Here is a 26,395-nt window from a genome sequence, read left to right on the forward strand (position 1 = left end):
TCTGGAGTAGGGCTAGCAATTAAGGAAATTAGATCCATTGTCCCTTTTGTCTCTCCTGTGGGCAGTGACCATCTGGCCTTAGAATCATTATAGAAATGGCAGATGGGTCTGTTGAGGTGTCAGAGAGCAGGGGCCCCTGGCCTTGGACCAGAAAAGGTTTAGAGATCGTTGGGAGTTTCAGGAGTCAGCCAGGTCAGCCATGACATCTAAAATTTCAGCTAGATCCCCAGAATGGACCCTACTGTGGGCATTTTAATTTCTTTAACTATTATGGGGATGAATGTGCAGGTCATCAGGTCCCATTCTTTTCTTCTTCCTCTTTCAGTATTCACAACTATAAGCACAGATTCTAACAACACACCAGTGGGCAGTTCTTAGGAGACAAAAATAAAAAGCCAGCAAGGAAGAAAATACTCAATACAGAGTACATCCTGCACTTAAGAGCACTGATAAAAGAAAATTATACTTTTGATTAGCATTCAGAAATTTGGGCTATTTTTTAAAAAAAATTCTTTCTTTTCTTTTATTGTTCACCTATAGGAATACAAAACTGTGTTGGGTGCCACAACAAAGCATATAATGAAAATCATTCTGCCTGTGAATCACCAATCCCCTGTAGTGAGTGAGAGGGAGAAAATTATAGGCACTAAAGTCAGAAGCTCATATTCAGTATCCTGATATCAAATCATTAAAAGTGTTTATGAGTGATCTCTAGAGAGTGAAAATAAAAGAGAAAAACATGTTACACTAGCTTTGGGTTAAATAAATGCCTGTAATGTTTATTGAATATCCCTGATCTGAATAATAGTTTATGTTTTGAAGAAATTTTGGAAAAGTAACATGTATCTCATTCATGGCCACCTCAGATGTAGTTAGTGGGAAGTATAGTGAGACCCCACAGAGGCATTTAAAAATAAAAAAGCAAGAGCAGCTGATTCTTTAAAGTTAGAAGTCATTTAGTGAATAGTTAAGAAAGTAGAAAGCTACAGATGAAATAGAAAATGTGCTTCAGAGTCTGGAGTAAACCCTGAGCACCAGTGGGTTTGGCCCCAGAACAAAGAAAGTAAAGTACAGGTGTGCTCGAGAAAGCCAAGGAGGTCAAATTATTTAACTCTGAGGAGGATCTGTTTTAAAAGTCTCTGAAGTGTCTTCAAGTTTGAATAGATGTGTTTTGAGTTAAATGCCACTGTGATTTCATTGCACTAGAGTCTAGGGACTTGCAGGATTGTCATGGGAAACCCACCTCTTTTCCTAGGACAGACTTGCCAGCTGGCCTTCTTACCTGTAAAATGAGAAAAAAATGGCTCTCTCTCTACCTCCCTCATGGAGCTAAGAGATAATATTATTCACAAATATATTGTTAACTTTCAATATTAGTCTAGTCCCCAAACTGGGTGTGTCCCTTAGAGCCTGGCCCTCATGTCAGGGTCTGCATTTAAAATGCCCTCTCCCGGGGCCGGAGAGATAGCATGGAGGTAAGGCGTTTGCCTTTCATGCAGGAGGTCATCAGTTCAAATCCCGGTGCCCCATATGGTCCTCTGTGCCTGCCAGGAGCAATTTCTGAGCGTGGAGCCAGAAATAACCCCTGAGCACTGCCGGGTGTGACCCAAAAACCACAAAAAAAAATAAAAATAAAAAAAAATAAAAAATAAAATAAAATGCCCTCTCCTGAGACAAGAAGCATGATAGCTTGGTCCAAAGAAAAGTTACTTATTCATCTGGATAATGGTTATTGAATCTTATACTTAGAGCATTATTCATCTTATATTATCTTTTTAATTTTTTTATTAGAAAAAAAAAACCTTCACCAGTGCAACATTCCCATCACCAATGTCCCAAGTGTTCCTTCTCCCCACCCCACACTGGCCTGTGCTCTAGACAGGCTTTCTACTTCCCACATTCAGTAATATTTTGTTATGATGGTTTTCAGTGTAATTATTTTTCTAACTGCACCCATCACTCTCTGTCATGACCTTCATGTCGTGAGCTGGACCTTCCAGTCCTCCTCTCCTTTGTCTCTGAGAATCATTGCACAAATGTCTTTTTTTCCCTCAAAACCCATAGATGAGTGAGATCATTCTGTGTCTATCTCTCTCCTTCTGACTTATTTCACTCAGCATAATAGTTTCCATATACATCCATGTGTAGGAAAATTTCATGACTTCATCTCTTCTGACAGCTGCTTAATATTCCATTGTATATAGGTACCACAGTTTCTTTAGCCCTTCATCTATTGAGGGGCATCTAAGATGTTCCAGAATCTGGCTATTATAAACAGTGCTGCAATGAATATAGGTGTAAGGAAGGGGCTAATATCCAAAATATACAAGGCACTGACAGAAATTTACAAGAAAAAAAATCTAACCCCATCAAAAAATGGGGAGAAGAAATGAACAGACACTTTAACAAAAAAAAACGAAATACAAATGGCTGAAAGGCACATGAAAAAATGCTCCACATCACTAATCATCAGGGAGATGCAAATCAAAACAACTATGAGGTACCACCTCACACCACAGAGATTGGCACACATCACAAAGAATGAGAACAAACAGTGTTGGGGGGGATGTGGAGAGAAAGGAACTCTTATCCACTGCTGGTGAGAATGCCGCCTAGTTCAACCTTTATGGAAAGCGATATGGAGATTCCTTCAAAAGCTGGAAGTTGAACTCCCAGACGATTCAGCTATACTACTCCTAGGGATATACCCTAGGAACACAAAAATACAACACAAAAATTCCTTCCTCACATTGCAGCACTATTTACCATAGCCAGACTCTGGAAACACCAAGATGCCTTTCAACAGATGAATGGCTAAAGAAACTGTAGTACATATACACAATGGAATATTATGCAGCCATCAGGAGAGATGAAGTCATGAAATTTTCCTATACATGGATGTACATGGAATCTATTATGCTGAGTGAAATAAGTCAGAGGGAGAGTTAGATGCAGAATAGTCTCCCTCATCTATGGGTTTTAAGAAAAATAAAAGACATTTTTGCAATAATTCTCAGAGACAAAAGAGAGGAAGGCTGGAAGTTCCAGTTCACAACATGAAGCTCACCAAAAAAAAGTGAAGAGTGCAGTTAGAGAAATAACTACATTGAGAACTATCATAACCATGTGAATGAATGAGGAAAGTAGAAAGTCTGTCTCAAGTGCAAGTAGGGGTGTTGTGGGGAGGAGGGAGATTTGGGACATTGGTGATGGGAATGTTTAACTGGTGAAGGGGGTGTTCTTTACATGACTGAAACCCAACTACAATCGTATTTGTAATCAAGGTGTTTAAATAAAGATATTAATGAAAAAAGAAAAAGAAAAAAGAAAGAATAATCTATGCAATAAGAAAAGTGAAGAGAAAACATGATGGACATTTGGAGGGATTTGCTCTACTGGGGAGACTGGAGAAATGTTTGTAGAGGACAGCATCTGAGTTAGACTAGAAATTGATAAAAGTGTGGACTTAGTGAGGATACCATAATGTTCAAATGGCCCTAATCAGACACTAAGGTGAAAAGCTGAGTATGTCTGGGAAGATATTTTGAGGCTATGTGTACAGGTTCATGTAGGGCAACAACAGCTGGGTAAATAACATGAGCTTGTGAAACCCAGAAATATCAGGACCTCTCATTTGGGTGTGGAGAACTGACATGTTCTGAGCAGAGGTAGATGTTGACTAGGTCAGGACTGACGTACAGCAATATATAAGGTGTCTGGAGAGACTTAATGGCAGGGTTATTGTGGGAGTTTGAGTGAAGAGGGGGCAATGTTTCAAATAGGGCACTGAAAAGATTCCACAGACTTGTGGCATGACTCCTACTTAATTGGCACCAGGACTTAGGGTTCAGGAGCACAGGGGCTGGGCACTGATTGCTTTGCATTCCTTTTCTGGTGTTGCTTCTTGGGGTATAGTACTTAAACTTTAAGCGCCTCATCAAAACATTGGAATGAAAATTTTGTTCCTTGCGCATGTGAGCAGAATCTTAACTGAGCAAGTGCATTGAACACATTCAGGCATCTGACAGAACGTAAGTTACAGTGTTTAATATCACAACTGGCAGTTCCAATCAATATTGAAAGTAACAGGAGGATGAAATAGGAGAATGTACTTTTGAGCCTGGAAGACACTGATTACTTAAGCTGAAGGATAAGCTAACAAAAGGAAAAGACTCTTTTTGCTCTCCATCACACTGTTGGGAGGATGGAAGGTGCAACCCTATCTCAGTGGTGAGCAGGATGGGACTCCTGGACCATCCATGTACATAATGGCCTGGCTGTTTACTTTCTTTTGCTTTCAGTTTCAAATGCATTGCTTTTAGCTGGGAATAATGATATGAAAGTTTTCCAATATATAAGTATACTACAGGTATTATTTCTTCATTTCTATGGAGACCTGGAACAAAAATAAATCCTGGTGGAAAGGAACCTATTTTGCACACAATGCTTTAAGAGCAGAATACTAACTTGGGGGGTCTGAGGGATAGAACAGGGAGGGGACAATGTCTGTAGGGGAGGGAAGCCTTCGATCAGGAGGAGAAAGGGTGCTATAAGGTGGCAAAGTGTCATGTCACAGTTGTAAAGCACAATGTGCAAAAACTTTGATATATTTGTGTGAGTACATATATATGCGTATGTCTCTCTCCATATATGCATATATACACATATACATGTATTTATACATGCTTCATAGAAGCAGACTATGTAGAAGGAGGTAACTGGAAGTGGAAAGCATTGGTGCGGGAAATGGACACTGGTGAATGGGTTGGTATTGAAACATTGTAAACCTGAAACCCCATCATGAATAACTTTGTACTTTCATGGTGACTAAATAAAAAATATTTTCAATTAAAAATACAAAATATGAGGCTGGACAGGTAGCATAGAAGTAGGGCATTTGCCTTGCACATGGCTGATCCAGGACAGACCTCAGTTTGATCCCCAGCGTCCCATATGATCCCCCAAGCCAGGAGCAATTTCTGAGCACATAGCTAGGAGTAACCTCTGAGTATCACGGGGGGTGTAGCTCAAAAACAAAACAAAATAAAATAATAAAAATACAAAGTATATTTGTCTAAGTCACTATTAGAATGAACAGTAAAGGTGTTTTGTTTGCATTTTTTTGATAATAGGTGATGAGGAGTATTTTTTCATATACCTATTGTTTATTTGTATGTCTTTGAGTAAGTACCTGTTCATCAGAAGAGTCTCCCCATTTTTTGATTGGTTGATTGTTATTGTGGTTGTAGTTGTTAAGATTTAGGTTTAGAGTGTTTTATATAGCTTAGCTTTAGTAGATGATTGGTGGGTAAATATTTTCTCCCAATCTCTAAGAGACCTTTTTATTCTAGCATTCACTTTTTTGGAGTGTGGCAGTTGCTTAATTTAATGTAGTCTATTTGTTTATATTTGCTTCTGTTTACTTTGTAAATGACATATAATTGAGCTTCCATATATCCCTCTAGTGTCACTTCTTGGCATCTAATCCAAGAGCTTTAAACACTATTTTTGTCAGTCAAATAATTGTATTTAAGAAAATATAAATAGAGAAATAGATGGGAAGGAATAGAAAGAGAATTATAAAAATTATAAGAGAATGTGAACTTCTTCAGAGGGCAGAAAGCTGAGAGTACACATATCAGATTGAGATACATTTTTTTATTGAAACCAATGTGAATTACAAGTCTTTCACAGTTGTATTTCAGGTACTTAGTGACAGTGAGTTAGGGTCATTCCCACACCACTGTTGACCTCCTTCTTCCATAGTTTCCAGCATGAATCCTATACCTCCACCCTTAGTCCCTTGAATTGCTAGTGTAAAAGGTTCATTTTGTGTTTAGCTTGTTGTAGTTTGGGTTTCTTGATTCTATTGTTGTTGACTTTGGTTTGGGTATTTAGATCTGATCATTTTTAATTTCCACTCAATGCTCCTGAGACCGCTTGGCCCCTGGGACACATCCACTTTTTATTTCTTTTCTCAATTTGTAGGAGGACATAGAAATACAAGGTAGAACAAGATGATTCAAGTTCTGTGAATCTGTAAAAAAAAAAAAAAAAGAAAAGAAAAAAAAAAAAGAGGTTGGGAGCCTCTATCTAAAAGCTATAAAAAAATTAAAAGAAGCAAAAAGAAAAAACTAAGTAAAAGAGAGGACAGATGTGGCCTTTTTGAATTTTTGCATAGGCTCAGTAAACATTGGAGAAATTAGAGAGGTAATTTCCTTGGCCTAAGAAATACAGGGTGTCTCTACCCTTGAAACTTATTGTCACAAGATTGACTACAGATTTAGGGCCTGTTTGTTGTCGAACCCCAAGTTTTTCTTTATGGTCCCAGGAAAAGTTCTATTCAGTCACATTAACCATATTTTAGAAAGACATCTGCACTCTTATGTTCATTACAGCTCTATATACAATAGTCAAGCTTTGGAAATCACCAAAGTATCCAAGAATAGATGACTGGGTTCTATATACACAGTGAAATACTACTCGATATAAGAAAAGACAAAAATCATGGCATTTGCTGCTTTATTGTTGGAGGTGGAGGGCATCATGCTGAGTGAAGTTAGGAGAGGGACAAATACAGAATAGCCTCTCATATATGTGAAATATATATATACAGAAACATAGTAAGCAAATAGCAAATGGCCAGAGGCAACGGAACCTGAGGGTTTGTTTGTAGAACTGGGCTTACAAAGGAGAGGAGTAGGGGTGGATTTGGGGACAGTGATGAAGCAACTTTGTATGCATGAAACTTATTCACTAACAGTATTATAAATTACAGGGCCTCAGTGACAATGGGAGGAGGGGAGTGTTCATTGCAAAGAAAAACAAAGCTATAAAGTTAGAAGGAAGAAAATAAAAACAAGTGACATTTTAATATTAACTACAGAGTATTGTCAGTATAGGTTGTGATTGGAGTTTTGGAAAAGATGGAAGCTTTAAGAGAACCTGAGAGGATGACCCCCTGCTCTGGTTTTAGGATGCAGAGGTAAAATACTTTGCTCTCTCCCAGGCCCCATTCAGTGTTCAACTGTTATAATTTAATGCATGCATAAGAATAAAAATTAAGTGTGTTTAAGAGCTGGGGATTTTTTTAAAGAGAAACTTGGGGCTTTATCCATATAAGATTAAACAATTGTCAGGATTTTCAAAGGTTTAATCTGCTGGAGTCCAGCCCAGAATAGAGCCAAAGCCCCAGAATAATTGATGCCGCCTCAGGCTTTGAGAATCAAGCTAATTGGGGTGTGTGGGTATGTGTGTGGGTGGGTGAGAGAATCCAATAATTAGTTTGTGTGTATATTAAGCTAATTGGTGAATGTGTGTATGTATGTGAGAGAGAGCGAGCGAGAGGGCACTGCCAGAGAGCGAGAGCTAGAGAGAGAGAGAGAATGCCTGCAAGTAGGAGAGGACTTCTTTTGCAGTGTTTCTAGACTGAAGGGATAGAGCCACCAGCCCCTGCCTCCTCCATTGATTGGATGCAGCTTCTGGGGGTTGCCTTGCACATGAATGTGTGCTATTGTTCCAGGCACACATCAGCCTTAAGAAACAGCACCAGACTGGCCCGGCCTTATTCAGATGCAGAGTCCCCTCCATCACTCAAACCGGCCCTTCCAGGTCACATGCCCCAGGCCTCTGCAGACAGGACGCAGCTGCCTCAAATCTGTTGCCTAACTTTAGCAGCAGTTTGAAAAAACCCGACAGCACCGCACGCCTGAGCTTCCCAGGCACTGTTCAGGGAGCCGAGAAAGACGAAGGGTGCAGGCACCATGTTCGCCCAGGAAATGTGGCTGGAAAATGACAAGTGTGCTGTGATTCGGAAATCGAAGCCAGGCAGAAAACGCCAAGAGCTGCTGGCCATGGCCCTGGGTGTGAAGGTGGGAGTCAAAGGTTCCTTTTTTTGGCCTCCTCTCAAACTCTTTGCCTGTCCACAGATCTCCTCCCTGGTTCGAAGGGCCGCTCTCACGTCCAACGACAACCACTTCAACTATGAGAAGACACACAACTTTAAGGTAAGTAGCCTCTGCCTTGTTTTTTGGGTTAGGAGGGCAGGAAGGAAAGAGCTGAAAGTTCCTTTAGGGTCTTTGATGGCAAAGTAGTGATACAGCAAGTTCTTCTGCTTTCTACATTCAGCTACTTGCTTTATGGCACAGCAGACTGGAAAGTCGGAAAGGCATTTGCTTGATTCTCATGCCCTGGTATATTAACTCAGTTCTGGACAGAGTCCTCTCGGTTGCTTCTGTGCAGTGAAGGAAAACCCAAAAAAACTCAATCTGAGGTGGTAGAAGATGTACTGGTGATTCTCCAGCCGGGCTTTTGGAGGAGAAGGAGTAGAGGAGGCAGTTGTCTAGTTCTCATTTTGTGTTTGGTCTTTTGTTTTCAATGATGCTAACTCCTTTGGTTTCTGTGTAGACAGCTGTGAAAGCAAAGGATGACTAGGCTTACCATCCAAAAGCTTTTGTTTGTGCTCTGGGAGCAGTGGCGCAACCTCTGACAGCCTTGATCTTGCTCACCAGACCAAACAAAAAGATACGAAAAGCCAGTGAGAACATAAGTGGGTTTTCTCTTGTATTTGTTTAGAGACTGGAAATGCTGCCTCTCGACTTCAGACAAGCACTGGTAGGACGATCCTGCAAACCAAGCTTTACACTTCTTTTCTTTGCTTCTTGTGTTTCCTAGAAAGGGCCTAGGAAAGGTTCCCAGGCTTGAGATAATGTTGAGAGCAAGAATCGAGGACAGGGGAGAGTAAATGGAAGGCAATTTGGAAGTTGGAGAGAAATCAGAAACAATTAAAACATTCTTATTTACAGTTTTTAGAATTTTTTTAACTATTTTTGTTTTAATTTGAGACAATCTGCACCAAAGTATTCATATTACTTGATATACTTTGAAGAGAATCATATGCCATAATCTTAGACAAGTCCACAAAACAAACAGGACAGTTAAAACTATATCACATCATAAAGTATGTCCAGTGGGTATGATTGCATCATTCATTCACATACAAATTAAACCCTGGGCTATGATTGTTATTTTTATTTCATTGTTTTAGTCAAGCAGGAATCATTCAAGGAAAGAAAAATTCATTTTTGTATATGAACTTTATTGTTTTACTACATTGGCTCAGATACAAGTTAAGAATCAAATGTTGGCCATCTCCTACATCCAATATTAAAGTCATGAGACACTCAATACTAATCCAGAACAATAAACCCTATTCTTAAAAATAACCCAAGTGTAAAGGGAATAAGTCACCTGTAAGTCTTTGGCCTTGAAGAAAATCTCCTGGACTTTCTCTGCAGGACCAGTGATCTAAATGACTGTTGGAACTAGAAGTACCTTTCAGAGGCAACCAGAAACACTTATTTACTCTCTTGCTTTGCACAGACTTAAGGACAAATGTGTCTATTAAAGTGTGCTCTGATTTTAGAAAGCAAGAGACCCTGACATTTGCATGCTATAATTGAACCCAGGAATGGAACAATTCAGTACTCTATATTTAGCAATAGGGTGAAGAAAAGCATTAGCTAGACCATCTACTAGGTCAAAGTTCTTCCTATTTTTCCTACTGTTGAGTAGTGGCAAGCTGGATTTGAGACATAACAAAGCCTTATGGTCTCTTCTCCCCTTTTTGTTTTCTTGGCCCTCATAATGTTGTCATAAGAAGGTGCTTTTTTTGGCCAAACTCCTTATTCCTTGAGTCCTGTAATTGCATCTTGAAATTACAAAGTCTTTTTTTCCCTCTTGATAATTCCAGTTTGTAAATATTAAGGGTACAATTAGAATGATACCCTTACAGAACTAGGTTATTGTATTGGGCAATTTCTGTCTAGATGAAAATGCATTGAGCTTGAGTGAAGAAATCAGGTCAAGATTTATTGAGTTGATTGATAATTGCAAAACTGATTTTAACCCTTTTGATCTTAGCTCTCTAAGTGAAGGTATTAGAATCAAAAAGATAGTTGAATCTTATTTCTTCAGTTAGCACTGGTGGTAGTATGCTCTTTTTAGTATCTCTGGGATACAGCAACAGCTCCTTAAATATTGACTTAGACAATCTATTTGGTGTGTTCCCCCCAAATGTACAGCTGTTGAAAGAAGGCAAGACAGAGAACAGACAAATTGTCAGAGAGGAACACACAAGCCAGACAGTGTTTTTATTCTGAGTTTTAAATAGACAGCTCTGAGACATACCAGACCCTCAAGTAGCTCTCTCAGCTGATAGTAGCTTTTCAATGGTACTGGGGGTGCCACTGTCCTTAAGAACAAGTGGCTGGGCAGGAGGGGTGGGTGTCTCTGTCATTCATGGTCCTTTCAATTCACAGCCAGTCCTCTTCTTCTCCCCAGCCAACTTGAAGCAGATATTTTGGAAGAAAATTATAAAAGCAGGTCTGTCTTCTAAATACAGCAGAGGGCTTTAAGTAACACACCAATGACCTAACCAAAGGAGGAGAACTCTTCTTTGAAAGAAAAGAGCCTCTCCCATCTTTATGGAATATTTCTATTTTTTTATTTTATTTATGCCAACTTTTGTTTGTTTGATTTGTTTTGGATTTTGGTTTTTGGGTCACACCTGGCAGCGCTCAGGGGTTACTCCTGGCTCTAAGCTCAGAAATTGCTCCTGGCAGGCTCAGGAGACCATATGGGATGCCGGGATTTGAACCACCAACCTTCTGCATACAAGGCAAATGCCTTACCTCCGTGCTATCTTTCGGTCCCCCAGCTTAACCTTTACCCATAGCATTACCACCGCTGGTACTCCATGTATTTATATGTGTATTTACCTTCCCAGTTGGAGCATTCTTAATATGGTAGATTCAGGAACTTTCATCTCCTTCACTTTCTGCAGAAACTCATATCTTGGACTGGGCCTGGTGCTGAGCAGGCTGAAATAGATGGTAAACACTGATTGCAAATCTGTGTGGTGGGCATATCACGGTCTTTTCAACTAACTTTGCACTCTCCCTTTTTATACCCCATTGCCACTGTTTCCCTTGTTCATGACTTGTTAAATGCATCTTGGTTGTAATGCATCTTTGGACAATGAACCCTTACAGGGTCACCAAAGTGGACCCAAAAGAAGAGTTCATGAAGAGGGATATTGGGCCAGCACTCTTGCCAACTTATGCAAGAATGCTGCCTTGTGCAAAGAAAGGGAGAGACATGGGCCCATATTCACTCCACTTAACCCAGATTTCCATGTAGGGACTCTCAGAAATGACCCATTCTGGACACAATGGCCACCAGCTTCTGCCTTTGTGTCCTCCCTCCCTTTCAGTAGATAGAAGCTTGCACCAACTAAACCCTCTGACTATGTTAACTCAAGTGCCATGTTCCTTTTCAACCCACCTACACCATGGATTCAAGAATAAGCCCTAAGAACCACTGGTTGTGGCCCAATTTTTAAAATAATATCATAATAAAAAGTGCTGATTTTTTTATCCAAAGCACAAATCTAAATTATGTTCTCTTGGGCTTGTTGTGGTCTGTCATTCAGTTTCACCTTCTAATCCCAGATCTTTGTCCCTGGTGGGATATTGAGACTTCTCAATTTTACAGAGAGGTATTAGCTTCATAAATGCTTATTGATTTTGGGTTTTAATTTGGTGTTTAGGGATGACTGTTATTTAAAGCAGTGCTTGGGAGGATCAAGGTGTCTTCCTATTAATTCTAAGTGATCATGGCTAGCAGCTGAATATGAAGGCTCCAGGATGCAGTGGGCATTTATTATCAGCAACCCCCACCCAGCAGTACTCAGGAAGGAGAAGGCAAGACCATACCTGGTGGTGCTCAGTATCCCTCCATATTTTGGGTACTTTATAGTTTTAGAGATCTAAATGCAGGCCATCTGCTTGTTAGGTATGTATCTTAACCCCTGTTCTATCTTCCCAGTCTGGTTGTAGAATTTATTCTGCTGCTTCTGGTTAATCATCAGAAAAAAAACTCTTTGGGCAAAAACAAGCCTGGAAGGAACAATTAAAGGAAAGATAAAATTCATTGCCGCCTTGAATATATAATAATAAAACCAAAATAAGTGAGTTTGTAGAGATTGAACTTTGGATGGGAAACCCATTTTCTGCTCCCAAAGCATAGGATCTTTTGGTTTCTAATTAATTTTTTCCCCTTTTCTTTGTAATGGTTGTTTCTCCCATAATGACCCCCTGGTTGTGGGCTCTCACATAATGTGCTACTGTAATAATGGGGAGCAGCAAACCCCAGATATCAAAACTGCTGTGATCATAGTAGGCCTATAGGGGTGATAGGGATCAAACCTCACTGAGCTCAGGCTTGGCAAGGCGGGTACACCACAGCTCAACTCTCCTCAGGTCCTAAAGAGTCTTTAGTGAATAAGTCCTACTAGAGCCTAAGTTCATCATTATCATTGTTATAAATGTCTTCTTTTAAGTATGGTAATAATATTCAAAAACAATAAAGACAAGGCTAGGAGGTCCAGTCCATGGTAGGGAGATTGTCACAAATAGTGGAGGAGTGCAGTTAGGGCAGAGAAGGGACCACTATGATAATGAGAGTTGGAAATGATCACTAAGGACAAGAACGAGATGCTGAAAGGAGGGACAGTGATATGATATGGTACCCCTTCAGTAACAATGAAAATTACAGTGTCTGAAAGGAAAATAAGGGAGAGAGAGAGAAAGAAGAAAAATGTTTCCCATAACTTATGGAGGCAGATAGGGAGAAGATAGGACATTGGTGGTAGGAAATGTGCACTGGGAAAGGGGTGGGTATTGTTGGACATTATATGACTGAAATTCAATCATGAATAACTTTGGAATTGTATCTCATGATGGTGGTTCAATTAAATTATTTATAAACTAAAAAACTACTTGAGAAAAAACAATACATTCCTTCTTTTTGAATAAGAGAATAACTGACATTTTAGTTACAGAGCAGAATATTCAACACAGGGGTCTCCTAGAATTTGCAGGAATTGTGCAGAACTCAAGCAGGAGAGAAAAATGCTTAGTCCACCAAACCCAGAGCTTTTCCTTTCGATCTTCCTGATTCTATCCCTCCCTCCATTGCTCTGTGCTCTCCAGTATCAACCTCATTGTTCTTGGAAAAGGGGCTGCAGAACACGGCTGATGATAACACCTCGGTATGTTTAGTCCAGTTCCCAAAGCCCCTTTCCAAATTTCCAGAGTCCCAACAGCCTGATGTGAGCTAGGGACCTGCCCTGTGCAGGCAACTTTGATGGTGGAAACCCCAGCACCAGAGTGCCCAGGAGGCACTGAGCGATGCTAAGTGTCAGAAAGGAATCCTCCTGGATCTACAGCCTGTTGGTGAAATTGTTTTTCTCTGGTTTTAAAAAATTCCTCTGAAAACTTCACAGCTAGCATATTTTCTTTCTCTTTGTAAATCATGAGGATTTTTTCCTGAGCCAACATATTCCTATTGATATTATTCTCAGCAAGGTTAGGTATTCATCAGCACAGGTATGAGAAAGAGAGTTCTCTTTTATACGTAGTACCCAGAGGTGGGGGCCCTTTGATATTTTGTGTGTGTGTGTGTGTGTGTGTGTGTGTGTGTGTGTGTGTGTGTGTGTGTGTGTGTGTGTGTGTGTAAAATTGGAAGTGATGCCTGATCTGTCTGATCTCTGGCAAACTCTGCTCTCTATCCTGGATTGCTTCTCTCCTGACTCTAACACTGCTTTTTACTGTTGAAATTCTTCTTCCAAACAACCCTCTCAGACCTCCCAGCCTTAATTTCTAGATCTCCACTGCTGTTTTTTTTTTCCTATTTCACTTTATTCCTTAAGACCCTGCATGCTGCTGATTAGTAGCACATCCTGGTTAATTTGAAACCTGTTTCCTGACAAACCAACCTCAGTAAGTTGCTTGGAAGTCCTGTCTTAGGTATTGGCTGTTCCACAGTGTGTGTTCATATTAAAAAGGGTGAGTTCATGGAAAGGGCAGCTAGATGAGTCTGATAGTAAGTTTTCAGTCAGGCCAACAGCATGAAGCCTTTATCCAATGAAATGTCTTTCCTGGTGAGGATTTGAGGCTAGGAAAGGAACATTTTTGAACAAAGTTTCCCTATAGATGGATGCTTTCTCTGACTGCAAAGTTACTTTACAAGTTCCAGTCTTTGTGTGAATATTAATTGTATATTCACAAAAGTGAATTGTGGTCCTTTAAGAGCCAGGCAGAGCCTGGTGGAGAGAGCATAGTATTTCACAACAAACTAAATAGAAATACACTGCTTAGGCCACACAAGTAGATAAAAGTAGAGAAGTGGCTTGTCCAAACTATTTCACAACTGCAAATTATCTCCCAATGACTCTGACCCATATCAATTGCTTAGCTATTATTAATTTATATTCAGTTTGTTTTATTCCAATGAACACATAATTCAGAGAGACTGTTCTCTGGCCAATTCTGGATTTTCATTTAGTGAAATATGCCTTTTGTGTTTTGTGAGGTAGACAAAAGTAAAAGCATCAGTGTACACTGTAAATATTTGTTGGTTTATTTATTTTTTTTTTTTTGTGGTTTTTGGGTCACACCCGGCAGTGCTCAGAGGTTATTCCTGGCTCCATGCTCAGAAATTGCTCCTGGCAGGCACGGGGGACCATATGGGACACCGGGATTCGAACCGATGACCTTCTGCATGAAAGGCAAACGCCTTACCTCCATGCTATCTCTCTGGCCCCGTTGGTTTATTTTTTAAAAGTACTTGGAAAAAGGAAATTCTTAGACATTCATCCCCTTATCCAGCAGATATGAATTCAGCCCCAGTTGTGTGCCAGGCACTTCTGGGTACATAAAAGATAGGTGAGGTAAGACCACCAACTTTCTCCTGGCCTGGGAGCCCAGTGATGTAGTTCCCCAGTGAACATATTATGGTGTCTGGGAACACCCATTGGAGTGGTGGGCCTCTGCTACAAGAATCTAGCAGAATACACTCTTAAACAGCCCTCAATGCCTCAGTGAACAAGCCTCCAGGCCCATAATGATGCACCACATGATCAGAGTTAGACAAATATTCCTGGAGTACACTTGGAGGAGTACGTGAAAAGGTGTTGTTGGAATATGGGTGCTAGGTCCTTACTCCAAAGAAACCAAGAGAACTTTAGAACAAGTCCAAATTAGAAGCTGGGAAGTGACAAAAATATGTCACTTTAGATAGAGTTCCCAAAAGGCTGTGTAGTAATCTCTGCTTTAGAAGTTAAATGTCAGTTCAAATGTACTGCAACAGCTACTGATTAGGCAGATCTTGATCAGGAAAGCATGGCTGAGAAAGCTTCTTCTGCCTAGCATCTGCCCTTCAGACCTGACTCTGCTGTCTCTGGCCTAGCTCACCCAACCAACAATTCATTTCCTTTCCACTGGAAAAGGTTCACTTCAAGGTCAGTGTTTCATCTGATCTTGCTAGAGGGAAAAGTCCCAACTTTAACCTAACTTCTCACACAAGTTCAACGGCATATGACTACGGGAAATGCAGATAAGAAGAAAAACCCTTTGCTAACACTGAAACCTCTTGCTTAATCCCAAATTCTCAGGTATCTGTAGGCAAGTCAGACTCGGTGACTGACTACCCTGAACCCAAATTGCTTGTAGCCGGAAGTCATATTAACCATCTCCAACTACTTTTCTATGAAAAGTAACTAAGGCTTTTTTAAAAAAAAATAGAATTGGACTTTCAGTGGTGAACTTAAGTTCTATGTGTAGATATTGGTTCATAATAATACACATCCCCAAAATGTTTATAATGTTATAATAGAGCTTTGATTAAAAGTTATTTTCAAGATCAGAGCCATAGTACAGTGGGTAGGTCATTTGCCTTGCATGCAGCCAACCGAGGTTCAATCCCTTCTATCACTTACGCTCCCTGAGCACTGCCAGGAGTAAACCCTGAGCATTTTCAGGTGTGGCCCCAAAACGAAAACAAAACAATTATTTTAAGGGACTGGAGACATATACAAGAGTTAAAGAGCTTGCCTTGCATGCAGTCAAGCCCAGTTTAATCCCTTGAACCATATGGTCCTCACAGCATCACCACATACACCCTGGAAGTCCCTGACAACTACAATATCTGTCACTAGACACCCCCAAATACCAGATGGTTAGTTTAGGTAATCCTTAACATTGTAAGACCACAGCAGCACTGCATCTTTAGGCACTAATGACTGGGTTGGCCACAAATTGCTCCCCTGTGTTTCCTGGGAGAACTAGTAGGGAGCTCTCCTCACATAATATACAATAAAATAACAAAAAATATTTTCAGAAAAGCAAAAGAAAAAGCTGTTTTTAACTTAGAGTCCTTTCTAGTCAAAGGAATAAAGTCATCATTCTCCTCCCCCCACCCCGCTTTATTTTTATTAATTTACCTTGTTTTTGGACCATACCCAGGAGTACTCAGAGATCACTCCAAGTGGGGCTCAGATGGGGGAAGCAAATGGAGTACTAATGATTGAACCCAGTTGACCTCATGCAAGGCAAGCATCCTACCTCTAGTACTTTCAAAAATCCACTTTCAAAGTTCCCTTTCTGAATAAGGTCAAGTTGAGGTAATATGGTTTGACCCTACCAGTGGTCCTCAATCTAAATTACTTTGTTTCCGCCCTTCCCTGGTCCCCAGCTAAGGATATTTAGCAATGTATGAAAGAAAATGTTTGCATTTGTGGCAACTTAGGGGCTAACAAATATAGGGAGGAAGATGCTACTGGTTTCTTAGCTGCCTAGAAAGCAGCTAATGCAGCTAAAGGTGCAAAGAGTTACCCAGTCCAAAGTGTCAAGAGGACCCAGTATGATGCAAACTGTTAGAGAAAGCAAATAATTGCACTTCATAAACAGTAATTTCCCTTTTTACAGTCTAAAGCCCAGGCCAACTGCTGATGCACTTGGACGGAATCATATTTGTCCATCAAAACATATTTGTTATAAAACCACCAGGGAATACTGCCTTCCAGATTCAGCCCACGGAGACAAATAACATCCTGCTCATTATAAGAACCCAGGTCAGAGGGGATAGTCTCTGAACGCCTGTGATTTTTCTAGACATCATTTCTCGCTTTTGTTTAGCCATTCCTGGGCTATTTATCAAATACACCTTATCTTCTGTAATATCATCTTTTTTCTGTTTGGTGTGGTTTTTGAATTCCAGGCAGAACAAGCCCAGTATAATAGTCTTGGACAGACATTTTTCCTGTCTGGGGTATTTTCTTCCTGTCTAGAGTATTTTAGTTATTGCCCTCAAGTTGTCAAATGTCCTTTTTCTGAAAAGATTTTCTTGAAAATCAATAAACTTCAGAGATTGGAAAACTCTGGTCAGTGACTTCTAGGAGGTATTTCGCCGAGAGTGTAGATATGCCAAGTCAAGTCCAAATAAAATGGATTCAGACTGCACCTTGAGTATGGATAACTGGAGAGTGTCTTTATGGACCCAGAAAAAAAAAAGAACAATATACTGGCCATGAAAATAAACAGGCACATCACAAAGAGGAAATCAGGCACTGAGCCTAAAATAATGTTTAACTTAAGCTCTCCTTTGTACCCATTTTGTTTCATTGCTGTGGGAATGGGTGTTTGTGAGGACATTCAACTATTTGTTCTCAGAAGGGCCTGTCTGCTTTTGTTGAGCTGGTGAGTTGAGAGGGAAGGCAGTGAGCAAACACTGGTAGAAAAGATGGTTGTAAATATGGCCAATCCTAGTGAACAATAGGTGCAAAAATCCTTTTCTCTTTGCAAAATGTGAAATATCTGTGAACCTAGGATTACCTTGTCCTGGATCTCCTGATGCACAAACTCAATATCCTGCTATATCAACATATAAAAAATACATAGCTACTCTCCATCTCTCAAGACAAACAAACAGTTAGGGGGACAGAGTGATAGTACAGCAGGTAAGGTGATTGCTTTGCCACAGCCCATCCTCTATGGTCCCTTGAGCCTACTTGGAGAAAGCCCTGATCACTACTGGATGTGGCCCCAAAACCCAAAACGAAAGAAAAGAAAAAATGAGAAGACAAGAACTGAGAGCAGGCAGCCTTACATTTTTATTTACTTTAAAGGAAATTATTCTGTAATAATGTAAGAATTATTCATTCTTACTTATGACATTTATTATGTCTGTTTTATAGTTACCTTTTAATTAACCAATTTAGAAAGTTTTTTTTTCTGCACCACTAATGTGCCCAGTGGTATTATTATGAACGCATATTGAATTTTGATTGTTGGTTTCTAATTTTTGATTATTTGTTTCCTCTCCCTTGTTTTGTTATTGTGGTATATTGCAGTAATTTGTTGTTTACCTCAGGTATTTTAAATAAGCCTTTGTTGGTTAATTTTTTTTATTTTTAATTTAAAAATTTTTTTAAAAAATATACAGTTACATTCATTTGATTTTTAGGATGTTTATTATTGAAATTGACCTATATATTTATTTTTATATGCTATACTTGTATTTTTTAAAAAATATCAAGATTAGGGTCCGAAGAGATAGCACAGTGGTAAGGCGTTTGCCTTGCATGTAGAAGGTCACTGTTTTGAATCCTGGCATCCCATATGGTCCCCCGAGTCTGCCGGGGGTGATTTCTGAGCATAGAGCCAGAAATAACCCCTGATCATTGCTGGGTGTGACCCCCCCAAAAAAAGCAAAAAAAAATTCAAGATTATATTTGCTTTATAAAGGAAATTGTAAAGTTTTTTCTTTTTTGCTGTCTGCTCTGGAATAGCTTGTATTGGCTAGCTATGACTTGTTAGTTTAAGATTTGATGAAACAGTAGTTCATGAACTGTAATCTTAGGGTAGATGTTTCACTACCAATTGCAAAATTATTTCACTGTTATCATTGAACTTTGATTTTCTATATTGAGTCATTTTTACTGATTTATGTTTAAGTGAATTATTTCATAAACTTAGTATTATGTGCATTAAGTTAGTATTTGCGAGGTTTTCTATTGTATATCTTTATTGAGTATACATTTATGTCTTTCTTACCATTATTATCTATTGCTTTTTTTAATCAATCCTGTCCACAGTTTGCTTTTTATTACATTTTTTAAGTCACATTTTAGGGGCCCAAGGCAACACAATGGGAGAAATGATCCACACAACTGATTGTGTGTGTATATGAAGTAGGGGAGGAACAAGAGGCTGTTCTTAGGAAAAGAAATTGGGTACACTAGTAATGGGTGTGGCATTGGAATTGTGTAGATGGGAAACTATCATTAACATTATTATAAATTACAGAATCTCAATTAAAAAAAAAGTTTAAAATCACCTGTTTATTAATTCAGAGAAACAGCTCACAGACCAAGCACATGCTTTGCATGTGGAAGCCCAGGTTCAATTCCCAGCAATGGTACTTCATAGTTCTCAGAACACCACAGAAATGAAGTCTAAAAATGGAGTTAGTTGTAGTCCCTGAGCCCTGCCAGGTGTGGCCTAAGAACAACAACAACAAAGAGTAAAATCCCCTTTTAGGTTTTTTTACTTTGTGTTTAGATATTTTTAAAATTTCTAAAAAGAACAGAACTAAATATCCAAGCTGAAGTCAACAATAGAATCAAGAGACCCAAATTATAATAATCTAAATTTAAAATAGGGGGCCATAGCAGTGGTGCAAGCGGTAAGGTGTTTTGCACACACTAACCTAGGAATTGGATTTCCCGGCATACCATATGGGTCCTCCAAGCCAGGAGTTATTTCTGAGTGCATAGCCAGGAGAAACCCCTGAGTGTCACTGGTTGTGGCCCAAAAAGCAAAAAATAAAATAAAATAAAATGGTCCTGTTACACTGGCAGGCCAGGGGGCAAAAGGTGGTGGTATAAGACATACCTGGGAACATTGGTGGAGAGAGGATGACACTGGTGGTGGGAATGACTCTGATTCACTGCATATCTGAAATCCAACTATGAAGAATTTTGTAAATCACAATGGTCTGAATAAAATAAAAATGTAAAAAAAATAAAATTAAAAATATAAATTTTCCATATTACAATAATCTGCTATAATCTCAATTATTCAATGCTGTTGTCTTTCTAGCCTTTTATACAGTATATTTAGCTTATAAGTAGCTTTTATTATTTAATCTATTTATTTAAAATTTGTATAATCTATAAGAGTTGTCCATGAACAAGTCACACGTTGGATATTCATGTGGTAGTGAGTCTTGAACATGTGAGGAACATGTTCTTCCAATAAAGGATCACATTCATAATCCTTTATTTACATTCTTGTTGGTTAGTATTTGCTAGGGATATCTTGATCTATCACTATTAATATTTTCATCACATTATGCTTGGAGTGTTTCTTACAAGGGTCTTAAAATAATTTTAATTTCAATTTAAATTAATTCACTAATTTTAATTGTTTTGAATTAGATGAGCTAGAGCCCATTATATTTATTATGATTAAAACTTTATATATTTTTCTTTTCTTTCCCTAACAAATGTGCATATTAATTCATTTTTCTCCCTTCTGCTTTTGAGTGATTTTTATAAATCATTTCTTTTTCCCATATGCTCTAAAAATTATGAAATTTTTCCTATACATGGATGTATATGGAATATATTATGCTGAGTGAAATAAGTCAGAGGGAGAGAGATAAACACAAAATAGTCTCACTCATCTATGGGTTTTGAGAAAAATGAAAAACATTTGTGTAATGATTCTCAGAGAGAAAATAGAGGAGGCTTGGAGGATCCAGCTCCCAACATGAAGCCCACCACAGAGATTGTTGGGTGCAGTCATAGAAATAATTACACTGAGAACTATCATAACAAAATGTGACTGAATGAGAGAAGTAGAAAGCCTGTCTAGAGTACAAGCGGGTGTGAGGTGGGGAGGAGGGACACTTGGATATTGGTGATGGGAATGTTGCACTGGTGAAGGGTTAAAAAAAATAAATTAAATCTATTGCTTTAATAAAAAAAGATAAAAATGTAAATAATTATATTTATTTTAATTTAATAAAAATATATTATTTTTAGTAGTTGAGATGCTCATTGATAAAAAAGAAAGAAAGAAATAGCTCCTGGCTTGGAGGACCATATGGGATGCTGGGGATCAAATCCAGGTCCGTTCTGGGTCAACCATATGCAAGACAAACGCCCTACTGCTGGGCTATTGCTCTGGCCCCGAACTTTTATGTTTTCAGCTAACTTTTGTATACAATATAACCTAAAAAAATTATGAATTTAATTCTACTCTGTATATACTCAAAATTTTAAAATATATACACTAAAAACCCTCCTCAGTTAGTTAATAGTTCTCCTTAAACCCCCCCAAGTTCTAATAACCTTAGACTGATGACCTTTGTTTCCTTTAAACCCCTCCAATTTTCCATGCCATTTGCTATCCTGTTTTCATGTCCCCTGAATTAGTTATCTTGTTATATACACACAGTACTTGATTAGATTGCTTGTTTTCTAGCAGTTTACTTTCTCACCATTGTTTCTTGAATCCTGTTCTTTCCCAATAGGTTCAACTAAAAAAGTGTATTATCCTTTGGTATTTCTTTGAGTGAAGATCTTTAAGTTGAAACTGGGCATTTTTCTGAAATATCTTTATTTCAATCTTAGCTCATGAGTATTTATTATCTGGTTATGGTAGTTGTTAGGATTTTTTTCCTAACCATTTGAGGAAGTAATTCCATAATCTCTTTCTGTTGAGAAGTCTGTTTAACTCTATCAGGCAATTGTACTCTATATAGTATGTAAAGATTATTTTGTACTGTTTTTTGACTCATTAACTCTTCTTAAGCAAAAAAAAAATCTGAATCTTTTGCTCATTCTGAAGATTTCTTTATCTTTGCTTTCATATAGGCCCATTATTAGTCAGCTGCTTGAAAGCCTTACTTCTTTGCTTTTCTCTTCTGAATCTCCAGTCTTTCTAACATATACATCCCATGACAAGCCTGTATCCCATTAAAAACAAAACTCAAAGGGGCAGGGAGATATGGAATGGGGCAGGCTCAATGGAAGAGCTCTTGCCTAGCACGTGTAAGGCCTAAATTGGATGCCTAACATTAGCCCTCTGATATATCACTAGATATAGCCCTGCTGGCCCCTGAGTACCACCAGCTTAAGTACTGATGAGTTCTGCTCCAAATGTTCCCCAAAGCACAGACTCAACAACACTGAAAACATAAGATCTAAACTACAACCATTGGTTGCCCGAGCCTGCCAGGAGTGATTTCTGAGCTCAGAGCCAGGAGTAACCCCTGAGCACCAGGTGTAGTTCAAAAACAACAACAACAACAAAAATACAATAAACTACAACCACACAACTTTCGAATGTGCTTGTCAAAGTGGCAGATGGGGAAGTTGGGATGGATGTGAGAATAGAAATACTGGTGAAAGGATGTTGACACTTGGGGGTTGTAGTGAACTTGGTGTTGAAATATTGTATACCTAAAACCCAACTATAACCTTGTAAGCCATGATTCTTAAATTAAAAATAAATTTTATAGCTTTTTTGAAGCCAACATCACCTTGATACCTAAACCAGACAGAGATGCTACCAAAAAAGAAAATTACAGACCAATATCCCTGATGAACACAGATACAAAGATCCTCAACAAAATCCTGGCAAATAGGATCCAATGCCTCATCAAGAAGGTCATCCACAACAATCAAGTAGATTTCATCCCAAGAATGCAAGGATGGTTTAACATCCGTAAATCTATCAACATAATGCACAACATCAACAAGAAGAAAAGTAAAAATCACATGATAATAACAATAGACGCAGAGAAAGCATTTGATAAGGTCCAACACCCATTCTTGATCAAAACTCTCAGCAAGATTGGAATGAAAGGAACCTTTCTCAATATGGTTAAGGCCACCTACCACAAGCAAATAGCAAATATTATCCTCAGTGGATAAAAACTAAAAGCCTTCCCTCTAAATTCTGGTACAAGACAAGGATGTCCACTCTTACCACTCCTATTCAACATAGCACTGGAAGTACTTGCCATAGCAATTAGGCAAGAGAAAGATATCAAGGGAATCCAGATAGGAAAGGAAGAAGTCAAGCTCTCACTGTTTGCAGATGACATGTTACTCTACTTAGAAAACCCTAAAGACTCTACCAAAAAGCTTCTAGAAACAATAGATTCATATAGCAATTTGGCAGGCTACAAAATTAATACACAGAAATTAATGGCCTTTTTATGCACCAATACTGATAGGGAAGAAATGGACATTAATAAAACAACCCCATTCACATTAGTGCCACACAAACTCAAATATCTGGGAGTCAACTTGACTAAAGATATGAAGGACCTATACAAAGAAAACTATGAAACTCTGCTCCAAGAAATAAGAAAGGACACACGGAAATAGAAACACATACCCTGCTCATGGATTGGCAGAATTAACACCATTAAAATGGCAATACTCCCCAAAATATTGTACAATATGAAAATAATTGTGCAAGCTAGATTTTCAAATTTTGTTTTATTTATCCAAACATAAGGAGCTAAAATGAAAATTATGTTCCAATGAAAGAAACAGTCTACTATTTGCACAGCAGATTTCAAAATGTTATGCCATCAAAGTGGCATTTTTATTTTTTATTTATCTCCATGATTACAAACATGTTTATAATTGAGTTTCAGGTATAAAAAAGTACAATCCCCTTCATCAGTGCAATATTCCCACCACCAATGCCCCCCCCCCATTTCCTTCCTCCTCCACCTGCTGCTGTATTGGAGACAAGCATTCTATTTCTCTCATTCACTATCACTGTCATGATAGTTGTCAATGTAGTTATTTCTCTAAGTGAACTTACCACTCTTTGTGGTAAGCTTCATACTGTGGGCTGGTCTTTCCAGCCCTCATCTCTATTATTTCTGTGTATTACTACAATAATATCTTTTATTTTTCTTAAATCCCATAGATGAGTGAGTCTATTCTGTCTTTCTCTCTCCTTCTGACTTATTTCACTAAGCATAATAGTTTCCATGCCAGTCCATGTATAGGAAAATTTCATGATTTCATTTTTTTCTGATTGATCCACAAGATTGTTATTCTTTGTGATGTGTGCCAATCTCTGTGGTGTGAGCTGGTACCTCATTTGCATCTCCCTGATGATTAGTGATGTGGAGCAGTTTTTCCTGTGCCTTTGGCCATTTGTATTTCTTCTTTAAAGAATTGTCTGTTCATTTCTTCTCCCTATTTTTTGATGGAGTTATATTTTTTCTCATAAGTTCTGTCAGTACCTTTTATATCTTAGATATTAACCCCTTATGGGTATTGGGTGAATAGTTTCTCCCATTCTGTGGGGGGCTTTTGTATTCTAGTCATTATTTCCTTTCCTGGTTTAGTTAGTCCAAGCAGTGGGGTTCAGCTGAGTGTCTTGTCATATGGTATGTGTATGGGGAGATTACATAAACTACTAAAATGTGTAAGTTTTGTTTAGTTTCTCACTCTGGGTAGATTTAAAGAGGAGAGGAGAGAAGCAGCCAGGATTTAAAGAACTTTTTCAGGGGTCAGAGTGATAGTACAGTAGGTAAGGCTCTTGTCTTGAATGATACTATCAACTCAGGTTCACTCCTTGGTACTCCAGAGTACCAAGAGTGAAACAATCACCCAATGATCCAAAGAATGACCCAATGATCAAAAGAAAAAAATTTTATTTGGCTTTCTGCCTGGTTGATAACCCAGATTCAGATAGGCAGTTTTGTCACACAATAAAAAATAATTACTAGCATAGCATTCAGAAAATGACATGGAATACTAAAATATATTAAGTATGTATCATAGTAATAACATGAGCATGCTCATTTGTATGTCAGAGATGAATATATTTGTCCAAGAATGAGGAATGGAGTTTTGAAAATCTCCCCAAAAGAGTATCTTCCCCCTTGTCAGCAATGGAATCAACTGCCTTATTTCTAAAACTGGCATGTAGGAGCATTCTTTCTTATTTGTTTACTTGTTTTTGTTTTTATGCCAGACCTGGAGATGCTCGGGGGTTACTTCTGGTGCTGTGTACTCAGGAATCATTCCTGTCAGTGCTCTAGGTACCATCTGGGAAAATAGAATCAAACTTGAACTACCAGGTACAGGGCAATTACCTTACCCACTATACTATAAATCTAGGATTCATTCTTAATTCTTATCTCCCTCAGAGACCCACATTTGTTCTATTATCCAGTTCTAAAAGATCTATCTTCGAACTATGTCTCAAATCCATCCTTTGCCCATCTTGATTGCCACCAACCTGGTATTTTTTCAATTAGAAACTGCTATCTTTTAACTCTTTCAATTGCCAAAGGCCCCGCCTATTCTCTGTCTGTCCTCTCTCTCTCTCTCTCTCTCTCTCTCTCTCTCTCTCTCTCTCTCTCTCTCTCTCTCTCTCTCTCTCTCTCTCTCTCTCTCTCTCTCATACACACACACACACACACACAAATACATACACATTATTATACTACTTAAAGTAAAGAACTTTCAGTTGTGCTTAGATTTAAACCCAACCATCCTCTTTAATAGTCTTTGAAGTGCTTTTCAGCAACCAAATTCTGGCCATCTTCCAACCCCATTCTTGAATGTCTGAAAATGCTAGTCTTCTAGTTTTCTCAGCTCTTTTCCTTCTTAAAGGAACCTTAAAATGTGTCTTTTTTTTCCTTTCTGAAATGCTTCTTTCTTCTACCCCCAACATAATCCTTCAAGCAATGGAACTCTCATGATTCTTTACTGCCCTTCTTTTTCTTTTATAACCCCTTTCACATCTCTTGGAGGAAGTGATAGGGAAATAGTCTTTTTTGTCTATGTTGTTCTTAAAATAGATCTTAGAATTTCAACTGCATATTAATAATCAACTTTGTTGCCATAGTTAACCAAAGCAGTTCCTTTAGAGAATTTCTAGTAAAATATTAAGAAACAGTTGAGTGCTGAATTTAGAAAATATTCAACTTTTGGGGCTGGAGAGATAGCATGGAGGTAAAGCGTTTGCCTTTCATGCAAGAGGTCATCGGTTCGAATCCCAGCATCCCATATGGTCCCCTGTGCCTGCCAGGAGCAATTTCTGAGCATGGAGCCAGGAGTAACCCCTGAGCACTGCCGGGTGTGACCCAAAAACCACAAAAAAAAAAAAAAAAAAAAAAAAAAAAAAAAAAAAGAAAATATTCAACTTTTAATAGGACACTTTATTGAGCAATTATTTTCTTACCTAATTTAATCTGAGTAGACATCTAAACCAGTGCTTCTCAATTATTTTCTGTCATGCCCCCCTAGGAAGAAGAAAACACTTTTCTTTTTTTTTTTTTTTTTTTTTTTTTTTTGGTTTTTGGGCCACACCCTGTGACGCTCAGGGGTTACTCCTGGCTATGCGCTCAGAAGTTGCTCCTGGCTTCTTGGGGGACCATATGGGGCGCCGGGGGATCGAACCGCAGTCCGTCCTAGGCTAGCGCAGGCAAGGCAGGCACCTTACCT

General features: G+C 38.7%; 1 protein-coding gene across 2 annotated transcripts in view; it reads left to right on the forward strand.

Moving 5' to 3' along the window:
* The window catches only part of CHN2 (chimerin 2), a 330,699-nt gene that overhangs the window by 287,431 nt on the left and 16,873 nt on the right, over positions 1 to 26,395 (forward strand). The window contains exon 7 of one of the 2 annotated variants that reach the window (XM_049781874.1): positions 7,929 to 8,006. In XM_049781874.1, coding sequence (XP_049637831.1) covers positions 7,929 to 8,006 — 78 coding nt within the window. Of the gene's footprint in view, positions 1 to 7,679; positions 8,007 to 26,395 lie in introns of those variants that run through there. The other variant, XM_049781875.1, reaches the window with a different exon arrangement.

The sequence above is a fragment of the Suncus etruscus genome, chromosome 10, assembly GCF_024139225.1.
Source record: "Suncus etruscus isolate mSunEtr1 chromosome 10, mSunEtr1.pri.cur, whole genome shotgun sequence".
In the NCBI taxonomy this organism is placed as follows: Eukaryota; Metazoa; Chordata; class Mammalia; order Eulipotyphla; family Soricidae; genus Suncus; species Suncus etruscus.